This window comes from Pelophylax lessonae (genome assembly GCF_965119305.1).
Source record: "Pelophylax lessonae genome assembly, chromosome: 2".
In the NCBI taxonomy this organism is placed as follows: Eukaryota; Metazoa; Chordata; class Amphibia; order Anura; family Ranidae; genus Pelophylax; species Pelophylax lessonae.
The window spans coordinates 227369184-227394022 of NC_138769.1; the positions used below are offsets into that span (position 1 = coordinate 227369184).

General features: G+C 46.9%; 1 protein-coding gene across 3 annotated transcripts in view; it reads left to right on the forward strand.

Moving 5' to 3' along the window:
- Positions 1–24839, forward strand: part of TRIM33 (tripartite motif containing 33) — a 271501-nt gene that overhangs the window by 99698 nt on the left and 146964 nt on the right. For all 3 annotated transcript variants that reach the window (XM_082246208.1, XM_082246207.1, XM_082246206.1), the window contains exons 6-7: positions 4317–4431; positions 13544–13690. In XM_082246208.1, coding sequence (XP_082102334.1) covers positions 4317–4431; positions 13544–13690 — 262 coding nt within the window. The remainder of the gene's footprint in view (positions 1–4316; positions 4432–13543; positions 13691–24839) is intronic.

The following is a 24839-nucleotide window of genomic DNA, read 5'->3' on the forward strand; positions in this document are numbered from 1 at the left end:
ATGTAGACTTCGGTTTGCGTTAAGTGGTTAAAGGGGTCGCCACTTGGTTCCCCTGTTTTTGTTTCTTTATTTTTTTTCAGCAGAGGCCCTGGAGAATGAAATGGTGGGTGTTGCATTTTTTATGTCACGTGATATTTGCACAACCTTTTTTGAATTTTAATGCAAAAAACACTATATAACACTATTTTTCGATAAAATATAATGTTATACCGAGTGAATGTCTAACATGTCGTCCCTTAAAATTGCACACGCTCGTGGAATGATGGCAAACTATGGCATTTTAAAAATCTTTTTTTTTTTTTACAAGTTTAAAATTAGGAGGTCTAGTGCTAGAATTATTGCTCTCAATATACCGTTTGCGGCGATACCTCGCCTGTGTGGTGAGAACTCCATTTACATATGCGGATGCGAACTACGTATGCGTTCGCTTCTGTGTTCCAGCAGAAGTGGACAGGAGAGCACTTTAAAGTTTTATTTTTAACTTTTATTCCTATCACAAGAAATGTAAACATCCCTTGTGCTTTCCAGGGGGAAAAATGGCAATGTTCACATCTTCAAAAACCGGACATGACGCCGCTTCTGGCCTCCCATAGCATAGAGATGGCTGGGGACCATGTGGTCCATAGCTGGCTCTGTTAACTCAGCGGAAGTGCCAGAATGCATACTGGGCTTTCCCGATCACACGGGAGAGCCCAGGGAGGCGTCGAGGGGAGGGAGGGAGGGGAAAGTTCCCTTCTGCTGCCTGTAAAAGCAATCCAGTGGCTAATCGGCAGCTAGGATGGCATTTATAAAAAGGAATCATGGCTGAAAAAAAATATACCAGGATGATGCCTGCAGCTGCAGACATCTTGGTATAACCACTTCAACGTATGAATGTCCTCCAGTCGGGAAGTGGTTGACACACCAAGCTGTCAAAGGAAGCAATTTGATGACTGAGACGAACCATTTACCACTTACAGTTGTGCTTATAATGGCCAGCTATTGATGTAAAAGCTTTATCCTAAAAAGAAAAAAAAAACTTGCTGTAAACTGCTTAAAAAGTGGGAGTTTTACTTTAAAGTACATGTAAATCTGCTAGTATATCTAACACTTCTCCCCATCTTACCAATGCTGCTTATCCAAAGGTATCTCCGTTGCTCCTGTATTCAGGTTTGAGGCACCCTGAGATGGAAAGCATGGAAGATAAAGCCTTAAATAATTAAAGTGGAATTGCAACCTATACCAAGCTAGCTAGCAGGTGCAGGCATGATCCTGATATAACTACTTCCATGGACGTCCTACCGTCTTGAAGTGGTTAAAATGGCCTCAACGTGTGAGCACTTAACCAGTTCCCTACCGGCACATTGTAAAATGACGCTGGTAGGAACACTCCGTCGATCCGGGTGGGCGTCATGACATCTGCCTGTTCCCGCTGCTCTCCCGGCCCCCGGGGGTGCATGGCACTCAGGGATGTGGCGTGTCCGGAACACAGCCCATCCCCAATCGGTGTAAAGAGCCATTAAAAAAATGGCTCTTTACTATGTGACCATCTGTGTCCAATCACAGCTGGCCACATGCACTTCCCTCGTGCACGCTGCTCCTGCGCGCCCCCAGGTGCGTGCAGAGCTGCGATCGGGGGATGGAGAGTGTCACTCTGACACAGTCCATCCCTGATCAGGGTAAAGAGCCGATGAAATTTGCTCTTTACCACGTGACCGGCTGTGTCCAATCACAGCCGGTCACAGAATGTCAACCGAGACCACGATAACTAGCTGTTACCCTGTTCTCCTCCTCACACACTGCTCCTGTGTGAGGAGGTTGCAGTAACAGCTAGTTAGCGATTTATAGTGCACCCTAAAACACACTGATCCTGTCATCGGAGTGCCTTTCATCGAAGTACCCGTCATCGGAGTACTCTAGTACCTGTCAGCAGCTCATCAGTGTACCTGTCATGGGAGTACCAGAGTACCTATCTGCAGCCCATGTCTCCTTTATTATGTGTTGGGGTGTTTTGCTTTCCATAATGGGGTCATTTTGTGTTGGTTTCCATTGTCCTGGTGCTCCAGGGCCTTCAAAAGTGTGATTGGTTGTAATGAAATTATGTGTAATTTTATGCACCTAGAACACCTGACGGTGCTCCTTGCATGTTGGGCCTCTGTGGCTATGCTGTGACAAAGTCTTGCATATGTGGTATCACCATACTCAGGAGTTGCTGAATGTATTTTGGGGTGTATTATCTTATAAATTTACGACTTTGATTAAAAAAAAAAGAAAAATAGTTTTCATTTTCTTTCCACATTTTCCAAAAACTTGTGGAAAAAAGACCTGTTCAAAAGACTCATTATGCCTCATAGAATATACGTTGGGGTGTTTGCTTTCCAAAATCATTGGAGTAGCATGTATTTTGGGGTGTAATTGCATGTATGCATATACTGTGTGTGAGAAATAACTTATGACAATTTTGTGTATTAAAAAAAAAAAAATCATTTTGCCAAGAATTGTGGGAAAAAATTACAACTTCAAAAAACTCACCATGCCTCTTACTAAATACCCTGTAATGTATACTTTCCAAAAAGGGGTCATTTGGGGGGGGGGGGATTTGTACTGTCCTGGCATTTCAGGGCCTCAAGAAATGAGAGAGGCTTTCGGTTCATCAGGTGTGATCAATTTTCAATGATTGGCACCATAGCTTGTAGACTCTAACTTTCACACAGACTAAATAATACCCACTAATTTGGGTTATTTTTACCAAAGATATGTACTAGTATAAATTTTGGCCCAAATTTATGACAAAAAATTACTTATTTGCAAAATTTTATAATAGAAACTAAAACAAAATGTTTTTCTTTTTTTTTTTTTTTTTTTTTTTCTTCAAAATTTTCGCTTTTTTTTTTTTTCACTTGTATCGCAAAAAATAAAAAATCCATTTGGTGATTAAATACTACCAAAAGAAAGCTCCATTTGTGTGAAAAGATAAAAATTTGATTGGGTACAGCGTTGCATGAGTAATTATCATTCAAAGTGTGAGAGCGCTCAAAGCTGAAAATTGGTCTGGGCAGGAAGGGGGTATAACTGTCCTTCATGGAAGTGGTTAAATAAGGTTTTAGTGATTTGAGTTTACATATACTTTAATAATTTCTTCTGCATATGAATCCGATTTGCAGTTGGTGGTTAATAGAAGCATTGTAAGGCCCCTTTCACACGATCGGACCTATCAGGTCTGCCTGCCCATTTTTCTGGCGGACGTGATCAGGCCACCCATTTTCCTCTATTGGGAGGCGAATACATCCTTCTGGCATCTGATCCAACATGATCTGCTGAAAACAGACAGATGGCGATACGGTTGCCATCCGTCCAGCGGATGGGATCAGATGAAAACGGACATGCTTTGTTTTCATTCGATCTCCCCATAGAGGAGAGCGGAATTCTGACAGGTCCATCATTGCACAGTGAGCAGACACTAACCTGTCATCCACCTGCTCAGCGTGGATCAATGGAGCGATCCCCCGCTGAGCTAGGGAAGTCTAGGAAAACGGATCCACCCTTGTGAATGGGCCTTATGCCCCGTACACACGTACTGATTGTCGGCCTGAACTATTCTGCCAACGACTGATCGGCCGATTGTAGGCTTGTTAGTATGATGCTTCTGACAGCCGACAGCGCACTTTCGGCCGAAAAGAATCTGTCGTGTAGGCATTAAAATTTTTGTTGGCCATCACCAGAACGGCCGATTGTTCGCCAGTCAGTACAGAATTCGGCCGGCAATCAGCAGATTTGCAAGACTGGGCATGCTCAGAAAAGAAAAAACACACGGAAAGTTAACCATCACATGACATCACTTCTGCAGTCGGCTGTTGTTGGCCGACAAAATTCGTGTGCAGTCTTTTGCAGTTTTCAACAGACACGACAGCCCTGGACAAAAGACGGCCGATCGTTCAGCCGACGATCGGTACGTGTGTACAGGGCTTTAGGCAGATTTCATTTAGCTGAAAAAAAGCATGACTTCAACAGCCTTCTCATATAACTTTACTGAACATTTTGTTGGTACAGTTGTAATCTACTCGGTAAGTTTTTGTGGGTATATATAAGGAATTATGGAACCACATTAAAACATGTTAAGCACACAAATCAACATTCACACCATTTTTCATGCATGCATTGGGTTCCGTGCAGTGTCAGTTATTCCTATGGAAGGTGTACTTTGTTGTAAAATGCATTTTGTATGAACAGTAGCACAAAATAGCCACATTATAATACACAGGTTTGAATACAGTACAATCGTGTTTTTTTTTTATCTTGAAAAGACTTTCTGTATTTCCCTTTCTTGTAATTGGCAGGATAAAAGAAGTGAATGAAACAAATAAACGAGTGGAGCAGGAAATTAAAGTGGCTATCTTTACCTTAATAAATGAAATTAATAAAAAGGGTAAATCTCTTCTGCAACAGTTGGAGGTAGGATAAACGTTTTTTTTTTTTGGCCTTTTCACTTTTGTCTAATAAAGTATTATTCAACTTTGATAGATAATTAGTAATGCAGTTATAGCTTTAATATTATATAGTATAGTATTCTAGTTTTGTAGTAGTGAAAACAAATCAAATGATAGCTTTTATGAAAATTATGTTTCGTTACAACCAGGCATATTTGACCTGTTTATGTACTGAGGGTTAGGCATCTTGTGCACTATAGCTGCTAAAGTGAAGTTTTGGGAGCAGTTGCTTGTTTTTCTATTCCTTGACGGACACAGCTCCTTATCTTGACCTTTGGGTTATACTGCCCCCTGCAGGAGTAGGACACTTGACCGGAAAAAGCTTGACTGCCTATGGGGCAGTCCCAAGGGGTATACTCCCACTCTCAGCTATTGGCACTCGGTTTTTTTTTTTCTGCCTAGTCAGGAGTATCTCTGGTCCTAGCTATTTTTTTTTTTCTTTTAATCAAACTTTTTCCTATCTTTATTTTGTTCCTGTGAGAATCTAAAATCAACTACCGAACTGGGCGATGGACTGGATAATCTAAATCCAGAGGGTCCCCCCAGGAGGCCTGAGCTCCGTGCTAGGTCAGCCACAACATAGCCCCACTGGACGGGGGCTGGCGTGCGAGTTAAACGTCTCCTGAGGGCGCATACGACCTGGCCTCGGCCTGAGTAACAACGTTCCTCCTGGCCGACAACCCCTTGTTCCGATGGAGAGGTGGTCTGTCTGGAGCGGTGCTCACCCGGTTTCCTGGTATGGTAAGTAGCTGCCCCCCCTCCTCCCCTGGAGGTTTTTTGGGTGGACGTGGGCCCCTCCCTGGGACAGTGGGACCCCCCATCATCTCCCCCCCCCCCAGCCCCTCTAAAAATTCTTTGTCCCCCCCCCCCCCCCTCCCCCCCCAGTGAGGTTATGAGCTAGCTTTTTTCTACATGCTCTTAAAGGGGCTTGTTGCCTAAGGAAGGGATGTCCTCTGGGCTCCCTGCTGCAGTTGTTGGGCTAAGGGAGCTATGTAGGGCAGCCCCAGTGAGGCTAGCTGAAGCCTCCACGCTTCCTTTGGGCATCCGCCTTGCTTGGATCCGTGCATTTGCGTCTGGGCCTCCACAAAAATTTAGGCTGCAATTGCGGCCTGCTAGGCAATGCGGCCAGCTTGGCGCCTCCCTTGGAAAGAGGTGGTGCTGTGGGTGCTGTTTATTTTTTGATGGCAGCCATGCCGCTATTGTGTAGAGCACCTGCCCCCTTTTTTAGCGATGCGGGACCATCGGGGTACCCTGCCTGAGCGTCCGTGTCACGGCGGGGCCCCCCTTTTAAGGGGGGTATTTTCCTATTATGGAGGGGCTCAGAGGGCGACCCCTGTGTGTGTGTTTTTTTTTTTTTTTTGTTTGCAGGGTCCAATAGGTTGTCCATTCGTTGGCCTGATTGTTTTCCGGGTGAGCTTTGTATATAGCCCCTCCCCTGCCTTATCTATCTCATCAGATCCTGAATCTGATTTGGCCGCCACGGACGGGAGTCACCCTACTGGGTCTGCTTCCACACACTGAGTGCTATGATAGCAAGGATGATTCCTCTGCTCCTCTAGCAGCGCATGAAAAGGCGATGGTGGATGCACTGATTGTGTCAGTGCGTGAAACTTTAAAACTTGAGGATGCGGCTGATGCGGCGTCGGAGGTGCTGGTCCCTTTTGGCACCCACAGGCCCTCCAAAGTGGCGAGGGTGTTCCCCTTTCCCGCTTTGACAACATTGTCACAAAACAGTGGAGCTGTCCAAAATGCACTCTTGTTGTTGTCTCTAAGCCTTTTGCTATGCGATATCCTTATGAGGATTCACTGCTTAAACAGTGGATGGTCCCACCTGTAGTGGACTCGCTGTTTTCCAGGTTAAACAAAGCTACTCAAATTCTGCTTGAGGAGTCCCCGGCCTTTAAAGGTCCTGCTCATAGGAGGGCAGAGGCTCTGGCGCTCCATATGTTCACTGTGGCTGATTCGGCTCTTAGGCCAGTATTTACTATTGCCCTGGTGTTGCACACTCTGACTAAACTTTTACGCTGGGACCTGGAGGGGAAACCGCTTTCCCCTGCCTTTGCGGAGCTGGCAGATCAGTTGGTCCAGGGGCTACAGTTTATCTTTGATGCCTCTTTGGATGCGGCTCCCTTCATTTCTTGGCTGTCTGTATCAGCAGTGGCGTATTATCTTGCTGTAATGCTGTTCTGTTGACCAGAGTTCTAAGAAGGCCTTATCTGATCTCCCTTTGTAGGGGATCGCCTGTTTGGAGCTTCCTTGGATGACATTGAGGGCCTCACGGGGTGGGAGAAAGAGTACTTCTCTTCCGCAGGCTACCGAGGGCAAGGAGCCCCGTCGTAGATGTGGGCCATTCTTCTCGGCTCATAGGAGACCTTGGCTCAAAGGAGGCCTTTTCGTCCCTCAGGGTCTCGGTCATTTGGTGCGGCTTCAAGATCGAGTTTTGGTCTTATCCTCCGGAAAGGTTCTTCCCTTCTAACCTGCACTTGTCCCCAGATCACTTACAGAATCTCTTTGGGGCAGTGCAAGGGGTTTTACTTAACCCTCTTTGGGCATTATGGTGTCAACCTTCGATGCGGTTCCGTTTTGCACAGTTCCACACGAGATCTCTGGTGAAATGGGACAAGAATCCAGTCTCTGGACAATCTGATTCTGTTGAGCCAGGGTACAAGAGGGTCCCTGATCTGGTGGCTTCGTTCGCCGACACTTCTACAGGGAAAAGCATTTTCCCCCTGTACTGGACAGTTGTCACCACGGATGCCAGCCTGTCTGGATGGGGAGGCGTCCGCAGCACAGATTGTGCTCATGGGGTCTGGACTCTGGAAGAGTCCATGCTACGGATCAATGTACTGGAACTCCGAGCGATCAGACTGTCTGAAACACTGGACAATTGGTCTTCAGGGGTGTCCGGTACAAATTTCATCGGATAGTGCCACGGCCTATGTCAATCACCAAGGGGGCATAAGAAGTGTCCTGGCAGCTCGGCAAGTAGCCGGCGTTCTAAGGTGGGCAGAACTATTTGTTTCCGCTCTCTGCTGTATATATTCCAGGGGTGGAAAATTGGCAAGCGGATTACCTTGACGAGCATTGGCCCAGGGAAAATGGTCACTTTATCCGGAGGCATTTCATCCGCTGGGGTACTCCGGACGTGGACCTATTGGCCTCTTGTCTCAAACCTCTGCCAAGACTCCTGCGCAGGATCGAGGCAGAAGGAATTCCGGTTTTTATAGTGGCTCCAGACTGGCCTTGCCAGTCTTGGTATGCCGATCTGGTACAGCTGTTCGTCAATACTCCTCGGAGACTTCTTCTCAGGGAAAAACTGCTGTCCCAAGAGCCAATATTCCATCCTGCTTTACAGTCGCTGGGTTTAATGGCTTAAAAGCCAGGTGCTGAAGGATAGAGGTTTGTCTGAATTGGTGATTCCTACGATGTGAAAGGCTAGAAAATCTACCTCTAGGAAGATCTACCATCGTATTTCAAAGACGTAAATTGTGTGGTTGGAGTCTCTTGGGGTTCTCGCTCTCTCCTTTTGGTGGCTTCGGCCTTGGTGGTTTTCTTTCAACGTCCATTGGCCACGCATTCCTTGGTGCGTACCTTTTAATCCAGGGAGCTCCACACTTTGCTCCTGTCCGGTGCGGTCTCCATTGCCGCCCTGGGACCTCAATTTAGTGTTGTCAGTTCTCCAAGAACCTCCCTTCGAAAATATTTGGGAGGTTCCCCTGCTTATGTAGTCCCAGAAGGCGGCCTTTTTAGTGGCTTTTACTTCTGCGCGCAAGGTGTTGGAGCTGGCAGGATTGTCTTAACGTTCACTTTACCTGGTAGTTCAGAGAAGGTGGTTCTTCGTACCTGTCAGTCGTTCCTTCCAATGGTCATCTGATTTCCATTTGAATGACAACATGGTGTTGCCTTCCCTATGTCCCAGGCCTGAACATCCTAAGGAAATTGCTTTGCATTCCCTGGATGTGGTTCAGGCAATCAGAGTGTATCTGGCAGCTATGGAGTCTTTTTTTAGAAAGTCAAACTCACTATTTGTCCTCACGGATGGACCTCAGGAAGGGTTGGCCATTTCAGCTGCGACCATTTCTAGATGGCTCAGACAGACAGTGATTCAGACCTATTCAATTAGGATTCAGGTTCCTGCTTTCCCTGTTAAGGCGTACTCTACTCAGGCGCTTAGTGTCTCCTGGGCCTTCCATCATCAGGTGTCTGATGCAGGCTTGCAAGGTGCTCACCTGGTAGTCTGTGCACACTTTAACAAAGTTTAATAAAGTGGATGTGTTGGCATCTGCGGACGTTTCTTTTGGCTGCAAAGTTTTGCAGGCTGCTGTTTAGAGGACCTGGTCCTCTTTGAGGCTGTCTTTTTTTTTTTTTTTTTTCTCCAGGTGAGCTCCAGTTGTTTATGGTTGAGCTCCATGTTACCTGGTTGGCTACCGTTTAGGCTTGGGAATTTTCTTGCTGTTCCCACCCCTCATGTTTGACACTGCTTTGGGGCGTCCCATTGGTCAAGGAGCTGGGCCTGTTAATGAATGAAAGAAGAAATGGGATTTTTGACTTGCCATAAAATCCATTTCTCTGATGTTTGACGGGCACAGCACCCACCCCTTTGAAGTTGGCTTTCTTCTGACACTGCTTGTAACAAAACTGAGTGCCTATTGCTGAAAGTGAGAGTATACCCCCTGGGACTGCCCCATAAGCGTTGTCAAGCTTTTTCCTGCCTAGTGTCCCACTCCTGTAGGATTCAGTATAACTCAATGGTGAAGAAGATAAGGAGCTGTCCGTCAATGAAAATCAGAGAAATGGATTTTACGGTAAGTTGAAAAAATCCCTTCATCTACACTACAGCCTCTGAACTTTCCTCTGTTATGTGCACATGTACATGCAGTACTTTATAATAGTTTTGAGGCAATTGAGGTTACAGGTATTTTTTTTTTTTGAAAGCTGAAAAATTGCGTTCAGGACTGTAGTTTACTGGCATTTCAAACGCCAAATGCTTGTAATTGTGGTAAACTGTGTTTATGTGCTTTTGCATTTTTTTAAAGGGAAAAACTTTTCTCTTGCGTCCTCTTGACAGATGCAGCCCTTCCATATGTTCTTCACTATTGGGTAATGGCGTCCTCTGCAGGAGAATTCTAGGTAGTAAAAACTTGACAAAAAAGTTAAGACACACCTTTAGGGGGCTGTCCCTCTCGACATTACCCTCAACCATTCAGTGCTGCTCTTCAGTTTCTTGCTACCTAGCTTAGCAGTAGGACTAGGTTTCCCTGCTGGGACTCCTGTCTCGGTTTTTATTTTTCTTTGAAAAATATTTTTATTTTATTTTTCCTTGCTCACTATCGTTAGTCAGGGGGATCATCCTGGAGAACTACAAGTAACAGCCAGGCTGGGCCTCACACTGGATTATCTAGATCCTTGTGGTGTCCCAGCCTGGCCTACGAGCGTGCGCAGGTGTTTGGTCCGCCCAGGCCTTGCAACAACAGTGCCCCGACGGATGGGGATGAGCCTGCGGAGAGATTTTTCTGCCCCAGGGCGTCAACTCTGGAGAACGCCCTGTGTTGCAGCGTCCCCACTTGGGTGATGGCACCCCCACTCTGGGTGGGAGGTGGTCCGTATCGGAGCAGAGCCTGCGGTCTGTGGTATGGTGAGTGATGCTACCCCCCGTGTACCTGGGACAGCCATCTGGGGGGGGGTTTGTGGGCCCACTCCATGGGGATGTCAGAACATCTGTTTCTGTGGTGTCCCCCCTGGCCAGTCTGGACGGTCCCTGCCTCCCTGCTCCCTCATGGGGGCGCTCTGCGGCATAACGCTGCGTGGTCTAAGGTGGTGTCGGCCTTCCACCTCAACGAAGATATTGTGTTGCCTTCGCTTTGTGCATAGCCCAAGCATCCCAAGGCTTTGCCTTGCATTCTTTGGATGTGGTTAGGGCGATCAGGGTTTACCTGTCTGCCACGTAGTCTTTTAGGAAGTCTGATTCCCTGTTTGTCCTTCCCGAGGGACCTGGGAAGGGTTTGGCTGCGTCCGCTGCAACCATTTCCAAATGTATCAGACTACTGTTCAGGCCTATTCACTAAACAGGGGTCCGCATGCGGCCCGCCAGGGTCCGGAGCCCGGCCCGCCGGCCGGTGTTCTGACAGATTGCTATAACCTGTCAGAATGCTATACTCCCATCGCTTCCGGGGGCGGTACGTCATGAAACAGCTGTGAGACTCACCAGTGCGCATGCGCAGACAGGTCGGCTTGCCGCTGTTAGTCATTGACTCTGACAAGGTATAGCAGTCCATACAGGGGGCGGGACGGGGAGGAACATTTTGCGCAGTGACAGGGTATCTGCCAGAACACCCGTCATCGAGTCCTTACAGGGGGCGGGGCGGGGAGGAACATTTTGCGCAGTGACAGGGTATCTGTCGGAACACCCGTCATCGAGTCCTTACAGAGGGCGGGGCGGGGAGGAACATTTTGCAGAGCTCACTTACCAGAGGCGGGGCCGGAGGGTAGAACTGAGAGGAGGCGGGAAGGAAGTTCGGCCGTCGCATTAATACAGGCATTCTAGCCATTAAAAGCCGAAGTGGCTCCTCCTATATATAATTTTATATAAAATACAAAGTATATGTTTTGTTTTTTATGCCTTTTAATGGCTAGAAGGCCTGTATTAATGTCACGGCCGAACTTCCTTCCCGCCTCCTTCAACCCTCCCGCCCCACCTCCGCTAAGTGAGCTCTGCAAAATGTTCCTCCCCGTCCCGCCCCCTGTATGGACTGCTATGTATACCTGATCAGTCGATGACTGTAAAAGCGGCAATCCGTCCTGTCTGCGCATGTGCACTGGCGAGTCTCATGATGTACCGCCACCGGAAGTGACGGGGGTATAGCATTCTGACAGGGTATAGCTGTGGTCACTCTGGTATTGAGAGGAGGGCATGCTTTGGTCACTTTGCATTGAAAGGGGGGCACGGTGTGGTCCCTCTGCATTGAAAGGGGGCACGGTGTGGTCAATCTGGCATTGAAAGAGGGCACCCTGTGGTCAATCTGGCATTGAAAGAGGGCACCCTGTGGTCACTCTGGCATTGAAAGTGGGCACCCTGTGGTCACTCTGGCATTGAAAGGGGGCACGCTATGGTCGCTCTGGCATTGAAAGGGGGCACGCTGTGGTCGCTCTGGCATTGAAAGGGGGCATGCTGTGGTCACTCTGGCATTGAAAGGGGGCACGCTGTGGTCACTCTGGCATTGAAAGGGGGCACGCTGTGGTCACTCTGGCATTGAAAGGGGGCACGCTGTGGTCACTCTGGCATTGAAAGGGGGCACGCTGTGGTCACTCTGGCATTGAAAGGGGGCAAGCTGTGGTCACTCTGGCATTGAAAGGGGGCACGCTGTGGTCACTCTGCATTGAAAGGGGGGCACGCTGTGGTTTTATTTATATATATATATATATATATATATATATATATATATATATATATATATATATATATATATATATATATATATGTGTGTGTATATATTGTTTTTCCTGTTTTTTTGTGCACTACAAATAAAATATGCGCATTGGAATTCGTTCAATTTTTTTTTCAAACTATAGTCCGGCCCCCAACAGTGTCTGAGGGACCGTGAACTGGCCCCCTGTTTAAAAAGTTTGAGGACCCCTGCACTAAAGGGCGAGGTGTTTCCTTTCCCTGCGAGGACACGTTCTACTGGAGCTGTGAATGCCTCTTGGGTTTTTCGCCAACAGGCCTTCTGTGGCTCGGATGTGTAATGCAGCGACCTCGTCATCTGTGTACACTTTCACAAAGTTCGACAAGTTGACGTGCTGGCATCCTTGGATGCTTCATTGACCACAAAGTTTTGAGCGCTGCAGTCTGTTGAAGAGGTTTTTTTCTCTTCCTGGGTTGAAATTTGTTCTGGGGTTGGCTCCTGTTTAGCTTCTGTTGCCCTGTTGGCTCAGTTTTTTTTTTCTGGCCTTGTTGACACTTTGCCGTTCTGTTGGTTGCGTCTTTTCCCACCCCTCACACCAGCACTGCTTTGGGACATCCCAAAAGTGAAGAACATATGGAAGGGCTATGACTGTCAGAGGACGTAAGAGAAAATAGAATTTTTGTAAGAACTTACCTTAAAATTCTTTTCTCAGAGTCCTCTGACAGTCGCAGCCCCCGTCCCTCTATTTTGGGGTTCGTTGTCTCCCTATACTGCTTGCTACGAAACTGAAGAGCAGCACTGAATGGCTGAGGATAATGTCGAGAGGGACAGCCACCTAAAGGTGTGTCTCTAACTCTTTTTTTTTTTTTTTTTGTCACGTTTTCACTACCTAGTCTACTCCTGCAGAGGGTGCCATTACCCAATAGTGAAGAACATATGGAAGGGCTGCGACTGTCACAGGACTAAGAAAATAATTTTACTGCAAGTTCTTACAAAAATTCTATTTTTTATACTTTTTGAACATAAAAATGTTGAAAAAAACACATTTCACCACCTTCAGTTGCCTGCATACATGGATAAGTCCAGTAGCAAAGAACTCAGGTTCTTTAATGCAATTTTCTATGTTTTCGGCGCAACATCTGGAGCATTTTTTCACACATGCCCATAATGGGGTTCATAGTGAAAACCCAAAAAATAAGACTATCTACAAGCACACTTTCTCTGCTGCTGCTCTGTCTTTTCTCACAGAATGGCTGAAATGGTTAATAATTTACTAGTTTTTCATGCATTGTGGGCATTTGGGAGGGTCTCATGAGGTTATCTTTAAAAAACACTTCTAACCTCAAATGCTCATAACTGCTGCTAAGCTCACATAAACGCAGTATGTAAAAGCTGTAAAACTGATGTTTTTCACCATACTTTTGTCAAGTCAAGTCAAGTTTCCAGTGTTAAGAAAAGGTTTTCAGCTGCCCTATGTCCAGGAGCCCTGAACCATGAACAGATTATCCAAAAAAAAAGCACAAACAGTACTTTTATTACACAACTTTTCTTTATCACTTTGCATGAAAAAAGGTTGAATGCTCAGCTGTGACAGATGCATGCTTCTGTTTTAAAATTAAAAGTAATATAACAAAATGTAATATAACAAAATGTATTTGTGTGGATTGATTTCAGAGTGTAACAAAAGAAAGACAGATGAAACTTTCACAACAACAAAATGACATAACTGGTCTCTCCCGACAAGTAAAACATGTAATGAATTTTACAAACTGGGCTATACAAAGTGGCAGCAGTACAGCACTACTCTACAGCAAACGTCTAGTAAGTGTCTCGTCTACAGAGTATAACCCTATTTAGTGGGAAAGGTTGGTGTTTTTATTAAATTTTTTATGGTTCGGTTTTAAAATTGTTTTATGTTCTTCTTTAGGTTCCATTCACACCTGAGCGTAGCGCAGCAACAGCTGCTGCAGTGCGTTTTTTTTTTTTTTGTTTTTTTGGAGTGGCACTTTCGTTTTAATTGGGCTTCCCTCTGCTCCAAAAAATGCTCCAAAGAAGCTCATGTACAAAATCTTGACACGGGAGCAAAGAACGTTTGCTGCGATTTTAGCGCGTTTTTTTGCTCCAATCCTGACAAAATCGCACCGCGTTTGGGGTGCCATTAAGAAAATGCATTGCAAAACTTGTCCTTTGTTTTGCCACAATTCTGCCCTGGGATTCAAATCGCCTAGGTGTGAACGAAGTCTAAAAGTTATTTAAAGTCTTGTATTTTTTATTTTTTTTTATTGTTTTAAAGAAAATGTACAGCTAAAGCTTGTTTGCACTCCTGTGACTTGTTTTCAGTAGAGAGCTGGCTGAAGTCCTCTCTGCTGACATCACAGGTCTGTCCAGGCACTGCGTCATCGCGACCAGAGTCGGGATCTGCCAGGTACCTGGACTGACACCCGGCTGGCTGAGCCTCTCAGCGAGCCGCTGAGAGCCTGAGGCGGCTGCTCCCCACCCCTCCACAGCCCAGCGCTCCAGTGAGCAAGGAGAGAGCAGAAAGCTGCTGGCTGACGGTCAGCAGCTCTCTGCTTGGGGAGCTGTCAGAACGGAGCGATCGGTGGTGTTCGATTTGCTAGGTCCTCAGTGCACAGGCATGGGGGGACATAAGCAGCATCGGACCAAAGCTGCATCCACCTAGGTAAGTATAAATTTGCAATAACCCCAAATCCCATACTTCTCAAGAATAACAAACATGTTGTTATACTTAACCTGCTCTGTGCAGTGGTTTTGAACAGAGCAGCCCAGATCCCCCTATTCTCGGGTCCCTTGCCTGCGCTCCTGGCCCCTCCCTCCCTGCTGAGTGCCCTCACAGCAAGCAGCTTTCTTTGAGTGCAGCCGAGCCGCTGCTGTGTGTCCATTCAGACACGGAGCAGTGTCTCTGCCCCGCCCCCCCTCTCCTCCTTGGCTCACTGACTTTAAACGGGTCATTGGCTCCTGTTGCTGTCTCAGCCAATGGGGCGGGAGAGTCCCTGGACAGCCGAGGCTCTCGTGCAACTTTGCCAGATCCAGATGGGGCCAAGGAGGGCTGCTGCACACAGTTTCATCTTATTGCAAAGAATGAAAAAAAAAAAAAACTTTTAGATCCATACAGTGTATGTTAGATCCATACAGTGTATGTATTAGACATGTGCAGAATAATAGAATGTGTTTAGTTTCGGATGGATTAGACAAGTTAAAAATTTGTAATGTTAGAATTTGTTTTCGTAATAAGTTTAGTTTTTGATTCAAAATTTTCTGCCATATTCAAATTAAATATCCAAAAAATGAGTTGGGTATTACTTGTTCCTAAATTGTTTAAATATTTGTGATTTTATCAGATAGAAATTAATTTACACAACATGAAAGGCTCTATTATGGGCCCAACAGAATATGTAACATGAAAGTATAGGTACAGTGGGTACGGAAAGTATTCAGACCCCCTTAAATTTTCACTAAATGTTATATTGCAGCCATTTGCTAAAATCATTTAAGTTCATTCTTCTTCCTCATGAATGTACACATAGCACCCTATACTGACAGAAAAACACAGAATTGTTGACATTGTTGCAGATTTATTAAAAAAGAAAAACTGAAATATCACATGGTCCTAAGTATTAAGACCCTTTGCTCAGTATTTAGTAGAAGCCCCCTTTTGATCTAATACAGCCAGGAGTCTTTTTAGGAAAGATGCAACAAGTCTTTCACACCTGGATTTGGGGATCCTCTGCCATTCCTCCTTGCAGATCCTCTCCAGTTCTGTCAGGTTGGATGGTAAACGTTGGTGGACAGCCATTTTTAGGTCTCTCCAGAGATGCTCAATTGGGTTTAAGTCAGGGCTCTGGCTGGGCCATTCAAGAACAGTCACAGAGTTGTTGTGAAGCCACTCCTTCGTTATTTTAGCTGTGTGCTTAGGGTCATTGTCTTGTTGGAAGGTAAACCTTCGGCCCAGTCTGAGGTCCAGAGTACTCTGGAGAAGGTTTTTGTCCAGGATATCCCTGTACTTGGCCGCATTCATCTTTCCCTCGATTGCAACCAGTCGTCCTGTCCCTGCAGCTGAAAAACACCCCCACAGCATCATGCTGCCACCACCATGCTTCACTGTTGGGACTGTATTGGACAGGTAATGAGCAGTGCCTGGTTTTCTCCACACATACCGCTTAGAATTAAGGCCAAAAAGTTCTATTTTGGTCTCATCAGACCAGAGAATCTTATTTCTCACCATCTTGGAGTCCTTCGGGTGTTTTTTAGCAAACTCCATGTGGGCTTTCATGTGTCTTACACTGAGGAGAGGCTTCCGTCGGGCCACTCTGCCATAAAGCCCTGACTGGTGGAGGGCTGCAGTGATGGTTGACTTTCTACAACTTTCTCCCATCTCCTGACTGCAACTCTGGAGCTCAGCCACAGTGATCTTTGGGTTCTTCTTTACCTCTCTCACCAAGGCTCTTCTCCCCCGATAGCTCAGTTTGGCCGGACGGCCAGCTCTAGGAAGGGTTCTGGTCGTTCCAAACGTCTTCCGTTTGAGGATTATGGAGGCCACTGTGCTCTTAGGAACCTTAAGTGCAGCAGAAATCTTTTTGTAACCTTGGCCAGATCTGTGCCTTGCCACAATTCTGTCTCTGAGCTCTTCAGGCAGTTCCTTTGACCTTATGATTCTCATTTGCTCTGACATGCATTGTGATCTGGAAGGTCTTATATAGACAGGTGTGTGGCTTTCCTAATCAAGTCCAATCAGTATAATCAAACACAGCTGGACTCAAATGAAGGTGTAGAACCATCTCAAGGATGATCAGAAGAAATGGAAAGCACCTGAGTTAAATAGGAGTGTCACAGCAAAGGGTCTGAATACTTAGGACCATGTGATATTTCAGTTTTTCTTTTTTAATAAATCTGCAACAATGTCAACAATTCTGTGTTTTTCTGTCAGTATGGGGTGCTATGTGTACATTCATGAGGAAGAAGAATGAACTTAAATGATTTTAGCAAATGGCTGCAATATAACAAAGAGTGAAAAATTTAAGGGGGTCTGAATACTTTCCGTACCCACTGTATGTTTCATCATAATTTATAAGAATTGAACTACAAGAGTATCAACATGTGCTTGACCCCAGGCACCTTGATGATGCAATTCATGAAATGGCACTAAACTCTTCTATTGGACATTTTGGTGGCAAGTTTATGCAATGTATAGAAGTTTAATTACTATTACTAACCTGAAACTCACATCTTTAAAGAAACTATCTTTTTGTATACATTAAGACACACATGCATAACAATTAAAGTAGAACTTTACCTGTAACTTGATAAAAAAATGTTCTTTAGCAAGGAATATACAGTCCACATTGCTGTGCTACCAAAATGTGTGTGCTATAAATTGCCTTCTGTTTCTTCTTGCTGGAGGCAGACATTTTCCTGAAGCGCAGAGCTCCAGCAGTAAATCCTAAAGCGGAACTAAATCGATTTAATGGTTTTAAAAAAGGTGCATTCCATTTCGGGTGAAATCTCAACTCATTCCTTCACAAAAGATGACCTTTCTGGGATCCATCCTAGATTTAACATTGACCAAAATGTTTCTGACTGAGGAAAAGATTTTAACCCTAACATGGGAGTATAATGGGCCCAACTGTTACATTTGCTTTTGCTCTCAACTGTCAAACCATCAAGTGGCTGGTGTCCTAAATGATCACATGTGCAGCACCATGGCAGTTGCAGATGAAACCGAAGTTGCTTCCTTGGCTATAAAGGGTTGGAGGGTTTAATTCCAGTTTAAGGCTGTAAGCAGATAGGCCTCTACAAACTCGGCAGTGCCTAGAAATGGAGAGCAACTGAGTATGTACAGAGCAGGGTGAGACACTGTTTTACTGGATTTTAAACTGTATAGGCATTTATTTTAATGTTTTACATAGCCTTACCTACAAAGAGGGCCAGCCTGAAGTGATCTAGCGGTACTTCATTTTCCCAAGTCCTCTTCCAGGACGGCTTAGAAAGGCTCCTCCCACCTAGCACTGGAAATACATCATCCACATTATAAAAGAGACCACAGTTGCCCCTCAGTATATGTGTTTCCTCTGGCTAAGACTAACTCCAGGCAACTTTTTTTTGTTTTTCTGTCTGACCTTCATGCTAGGTGGCAGGGGTCCACCGGCTGTTATATTCCATCAACAGGGGAAGTGTTCCTGGGGATGTGAATAACTTGGGCCAATCCTGGGTCCCTCTGTCCAGTTGGACCTATGGGTGGGAAGAAGGGACCTCTCTCCCTGTATTGTGTCCCCAATGTGAAATACCAGTTGGTGGTGGAGGAGCCAGGGGCTGTGGATGCAGGTCTGGAGGTGCCATGGCCCTAAGGTAAAGAAAAGGGGGGGGGGCAATGGAGCTCCTTAAGTTTTTTTTTTTTTTTTTAAATTATCATCCTGTGAATGGGGAACAGGAGGTTGTGTGGGCCTGTGTGATGTGTTCTCTGGTGGTGCTACTTTCTAGTTGAATATTATGGCATGGTATCTTTTCACAGGTCCTGGTGGCAGGTACACTGGACTTCTATGCATGGTTTAGTGGTATCCATCTGTGTCTTTAACAAGCCATACTTCGCATTAGGAGGTAATGACTATCTTTTTGTCCTCTGATTTTTGGTAGGATAAAGCCTGAGAACCTAAGCAATGAAAGGCTGAAGCCCCTAGGAAAAGATGTGCAGTCTGCAGTAGGAAAATCTCCTCTAGTTGGAAGAAAAACCTATGCTAGAAATGTATTGATCATCTTTTCAAAGGGGAACGGGGACGCTTTTCAAAAATTTCTTGGAATCCATGAATAAATAAATGATGCAAAACTTGCACTCTTTTTAACCCCTTGTCCAAGACTCCACTGGTTCTGGACCCATTTCCCAGTACTTTCAGTGCGAATACCAGTTCAGCTCCCCAGGCTCCTGCTCAGGTTCAGGTAACACAGGATCAGGGTATTATGAAAGAATTCGAGGAAAGCTCAGTCCGCTTTTGAAAACCTGAGAAGAGGAGCTAATAAAAGCCAAAACAAGCAAGACCCAGACTTTTTTTTATTTCCTTCAGAAGAGAATTGTTTAAGGCCGTCTATGATACTTTGGAATTGAAGGAAGAGGAAAATAAAGAATTGCCAGTCCATGACTTATATGCAGGGCTTGAAACTAAACAGGCTAGAATCTTTCCTATTCATGCTTCCCTGAAATGGTTCTATATGAATAAAAAAAAAAAACAGATAAAAGGTCTTTCTTTTTTTTTTTTTTCCCCTTAAAAATCTTAAGAGATTTCCTTTTTAAATAAGATACTAGTCTTTAGGAAGCATGTCCCATATTTGATCATATCTTTATCAAGAATCACTCTTTTGAAGATGCAGGCGCTCTGAAAGATATGGATTGGAAGGCTGAAGGATACTTAAGGCGAGCCTGGGAAGTCTGCTCTGTGAATTTTAAGCCAGCTCCGGTGACTACCTGCGAAGCTCGCACCCTATACTTGTGGCTAAAACAACTACATTCGCTATTAGAGTTTGATACCCCTAAAGAAGAGATCCTGGACGCCCTATCAACACTTGCCGTGGCTTACATTGCTCACTCTTCTACTAGTTAATTAAAATTCACAGCTCCATCTACAGCCCAGAATGAGGCCAGGAGGGCTATCTGGCTCAAGTCCTGGGGAGGGAACTCTGTGCTCTTCCCTTTTTCAGGTGATCTTCTTTTTGGGAAGGAGTTGGAGATGGTTTTTGAAATATCTGCAAATAGTAAGAGTTTTCTATCCCCAAGAATCGGCAACAGCGGAAAATACATTTCCCTGTCGCTCATTGAGAAGCGCAGACTTCTTAATTGATATCAGTAGGGTTATACTGCCCCCTACAGGAGTAGGACACTAGGCAGAAAAAAAGTTCTGGCTACGCCTATGGGCAGTCCCAGGGGATATACCCTCTCACTTCCTGCTATAGGGTGCCAGTGTTGTTTTTTTTTTTTTTTTTTTCCTGCCCAGTCAGGAGTAAGGATCTAAGTTCCTTGCTGGGATATCTGGTCCTGGCAAGCTTTTTTTAGATTTTTTTTTTTTTTAGCTAGATTTTTTCTTCGGATTGTTCCTGTGAGATCTACAAGCAATTATGCAGTTTTTGGGCGACGGGCTCGATGTTGAGATCCAGTGGTCACCCCAGCCGGCCAATGAGCGCGTGCAGGCCCTAGCTCCGCGCTAGGTCGGCGGCGACATAGTCCCACTGGATGGAGACTGGCCCCGTGAGTTAAACGTCTCGCCAGGTTGCCTACGGCTGGTCTGATCCTGAGTCGCAGCATCCTTTTTGGCTGACAGCCCCCCCCCCCCCCACCTCGGTGGAGAGGGGTTCTGTCAGGAGTTGGCGCCCGCCTGTTCTGGTATGATGAGTAAAATGTTCCCCCCCTCTCCCCCTGACTGGTTTTGGGGTGGATGCGGGCCCCTCCCTGGGATGGTCAGACCCTCACAATCCGGGGTTCCCCTCTGTCCTGTAACGCACCCCCGCAGGGGCGGGGTCCCCTTTAGCGCAGCGGACCACCATTTTCTTGTAGCCTACATGTGCTCTGCATGGCGATGGCCATCTTGGTACACCGTATGGGAGTTTCACTGTATGGGAGTTTGTGGAGGTGTGTATGTGGGTGGAGCCCCTTCCCAGACTCGGGCGCAATGCTCTGTAGACATTCCTTTGGAAGAGGATTGCTGCTGACACATGCTGCTTGACACACTCTGGGCCTTCTGGTGCATCTGGCTGTGGCGCTATAGCGCGGCGGGACGATTTGGAAAAAAGTTTTTTTTTTTTCTCAATTTGCCAACGGATTCCCCTGGTGTAACATGGACCCTGCTGAACATGTGTCCCCACCTGACCCCCTCGAGGTGGCCGCATGCCCTCCGGTTCCCGGCTGGCTATAGATGTACTTTCGGCAGTCCTGGAATCGTTCGTGTCCCGGCTGGAGGTGGCCTTTAAAGGGCAAGGTGCTAAGAACCGCCCTCCACCTACCCCTGCTTCAACTGATGCTTCAGAATCTGGGTCTGCATCAGTCATTGCTGACACAGGTCTCCCTGCCGGGTCTACTGACTCGCGTCCTCTGATGGTGAGGATGACCTTTCTTCCTTCGCTGCCGCGCAAGACTAGGCGCTGGTGGACACACTGTTAGTGTCTGTGCTTTGACACTGTAAAAATGGAGGCCGCAGCTGCGACTGAGGCACAGGCTACATTGGCACACACGAGCCTTCCGATTAGGACTATCCAAAATGTTCCCCTGGGATGCCTGAGCGGATGCTATTCGCTATCCTTTTGCAGGGTCCCTCATTAACAAGTGGACTGTGCCACCTACGGTGGATCCACCGGTCTGCAGACTGAATGGAGCTTCTATGAATCCTGGTGGAGGATTCCCCATCCTTTTAAGGATCTGGTGGATCGGAGAGGGTGGAGTCTGTGTCCCGCACTATGTTCTCCCTGGTGGGGTCTGCTTTAAGACCGGTGTTTCTGGGTGCCCTGGTGTCTCAAACATTGACTGAATAGGCTACGCTACTACGCCGTGACCTGGAAGGGAGAAAACTCCTCCTCCTTGCTGTTTCGGAGCTGTTGGACCAACTGGTGCAAGGGCTGCAATTTGTGCTGCCGCACTTGACACTGCTCCCATGTTGGACTGTTTGTCCTTTTTGGCAGGGGTCCCCCGGCGCATGTTGTGGCTGAAGTGCTGGTCTGTGGATCAGACTTCGAAGAAAGCTTAACTGATCTTCCCCTCGGGATCGCCTCTTTTGGGCTACCTTGGCTGACTTTATTAAAGGTCTCACTGGGGGGTAAGAGTACCTTTCTCCCATAGGCTACCAAGGGTGAGGACCCTCCTCAGCACACAGGAAGTTATTTCGTCCCTCAGGGTCAGTCGATGAAGCAAAGTCCTTCAAGGCTCCCTCGGGGGGGGGGGGGGGGGGTTCCAAGCGCCCCCGGTCTGGAAAAGAAAAATCTAATTTTTTCAGACCTGCGGACAAGGCCACTTTGGCCTGAAGGTGCGCCCCCGCCCATATCTGGGGTGGGGGGGACATCTTTGCCCGGTTCCCGGACCCTTGGCTCTCCCAGATTCAAGACAGATGGGTTCACGAGGTCATGCAGTCGGGGTACAAAATCGAGTTTCGCTTTCCCCCACCGCTAAGGTTTTACCCTTCCACTGCGAGGCTGTCCCCAGATCGCTTACTGGCTCTCTTTGGGGCAGTACGGGACCTTGTACAACAGGGAGTAATAGTTCCGCGTGCGGATCCTTTCCGGGGCTATTTCACGCCTGTTTACAGTACCCAGGAAGGAGGACAAGGTGCTTCCAATCCTGGATTTAAGGAGCTGAATTGTTTCGTGCAGGTTCAAAATTTCAAGATGGAATCCATTTGCACGGTGGTGGCCTCCTTGCATCCTGGGGACCTTCTGGCCTCCATGGATATCAAAGATGACTGCCTTCACATCCCCTATGCGCAGGACACCAACATTTTATGTGCTTTGCAGTCGGAGTGGACCATTATCTATTTGTGGCGTTACCCTTTGGTCTCACTTCTGCTCCTCGGGTCTTCACATAGGTGTTTGGCTCTAGTTCTGGCGCTGTTGTGGCAGCAGGGGCTGTCGGTCTGGGAGACTGGCCTATCTGGGCCTGACTTGGCCTCGCCCTTAGCCAGGGTGTTTCTTCCTTCGGAAAAACTCCACAAGCTCCAGACTGCGATCAAGCCCTTCGGACCTGTATAGGTGTTCTGGGACTGATGGTGTCCTCATTCGAGGAGGTTCCTTTCGCTCATTCCACACGAGAATCCTCCAGGACACCCTTCTCTAATGGAACAAAATCAAATTTCCCTGGACAATCAGATCCAGCTGAGCCCGGTGACCAGGGAGTCCCTGATATGGTGGCTTCAGTCCCTGATGCTCACTCCAGGGAAGTCCTTCCTTTTTGATTTATTGGTCTATTGTCACCACGGATGCCAGTCTATCCGGGTGGGGAGGGGTTCTCAGTGGATTTTCTACTCAGGTAGTCTGGTCCCTGGAAGTATCCCGGTTGGCCTATTACTGTACTTGAACTGAGGGCGATCAGGCTTGCCTGGTTCGCTGGACCGAACATCTTCGGGATTGTCCAGTGTGCATTCAATCGGAAAATGCCACTGCCGTGGCTTATGTCAATCGCTGAGGGGGTAACATTAGTGCCCCTGCCGCCTTGGAAGTAGCCGGCATCCTCCGATGGGCGGAACGCTTTGTTCCAGCTTTATCTGCTGTTCCTCAGCCGACGGACCTTGGATCTAGGAGAATGGTCTCTCCATCCTGTGGTGTTCCACCAGTTGTGCCCTAGTTGGGGCACTCCAGATAGGGATCTGTTGGCACCGTGATGTGCAGCGGTTTGTGGCCCGCTCCCGGGATTCTCGGGTAGATGGCACTCACGCGCTGGTGGCCCCATGGGGTCTGTATCAGCTGCTGTATGCCTTTCCTCCTCTCGGGTTACTACTGAGACTTTTTTGTGGGATACAGGTGGAAGGGGTCCCGGTCATTCTTGTGGTTCCAGACGGGCCTCGTTGGGCTTGGTACGCCGACCATCCTGTTTTCTACAGTTGCTGGCTTTGATGGCTTGGCTGTTTATAGCCGGGTGCTGAAGGAAAGGGGATTGTCTACTTCAGTCATTTCTTCTCTGCTCACACCGAGGAAAGTGACTTCTAGAACTATCAATCGTTGTACGTGGAAGTCCTATATTGCGTGGTGTGCGTCGTGTTGGGGTTCCCCAAGCCCTTGCTTTGTGGATCGATTGATTTTTTTTTTTTTCCACAGGGAGTTGATCAAAAGTTGGCCTTGAGTATATCGAGGGTCATGTCTCGGCCTTGGCAATATTCTTCCTAAGTCCATTGGCCACCCTTTCCCTGGTGCGTTACTTCATCCAGGGGGTGCAACACCTGGTACCTCCGGTGCGACCTCTGTTACCACCTTGGGACCTTAATTTGGTTTTGTTGGTTCTTCATAACCATCCCTTTGCAAATTTTCAGGGGATTCCCCTGCTTACCTTGTCCCAGAAGGTGGCCTTCTTTGTGGCTATTAATTCTGCGCGCAGGGTGTCGGTACTGGCATCGTTGTCCTTTCATTTTTCCTATCTGGTTCATAGGGATGAAGTGGTACCTCGTCTGGAACTGTCCTTCATTCCGAAGGTGGTTTCCAGTTTTCACTTGCATGAAGACGTCTTGTTAGCCTCCTTGTGTCCTAAGCCTACGCATCCGAAAGAAATTGCATGCTTTGGTTGTGGTTCGGGCAATCTGGGTGTACCTGGCAACTACTGACTCTTCGCAACTCAGATTTGTTTTTTGTGATCACAGATGGCTCTGGGAAAGGGTTGCCTGCATCTACTGCTACTGTTTCCAGATGGATCAGGCAGATGGTGGTACAGGATTATTCGATAAAGGTCAGGTTCCTCCTTTTCCTATTAAGGCGCATTCTGCTCGGGCGCTTGGTGCTTCCTGGGTTTTTTCGCCATCCGGGATCTGTACTTCAGGTTTGCAAGGCGGCTACCTGGTCGTCCGTTCACACCTTTAAAAGTTTTATAAAGTTTAATGTGCTGGCATCTGCGGATGCCTATTTTGGGCACAAAGTTTTGCGGGCTGCTGTTTAAGGGGGCCCTTAGTCTCCCTTGAGGATTTGTTTCTCAGGTGGGTCTCATCTTATTGTTTCGATGAGTCCTATCTTACCTGGCTGGCTATGTTTAGCCTTGTGGACTTGTTTCTGCTGTCCCATCCCTCATTTATGGCACTGCTTTGGGACGTCCCTACTGATATCAATCAAGAAGTCTGCGTATGTCAATGAGCGACAGAGAAAACAATTTTTGACTTACCGTAAGGGGGGGGGGGGGGGGCTGAAGTTGAAACATGATTAGAGGAGTTTCTTCCAACTGGTCGATCAGATGATGGCAAATTCGGTAAAACCTGTCGTTGGATCTACTTTGGTCATAACAGCAGTGAAG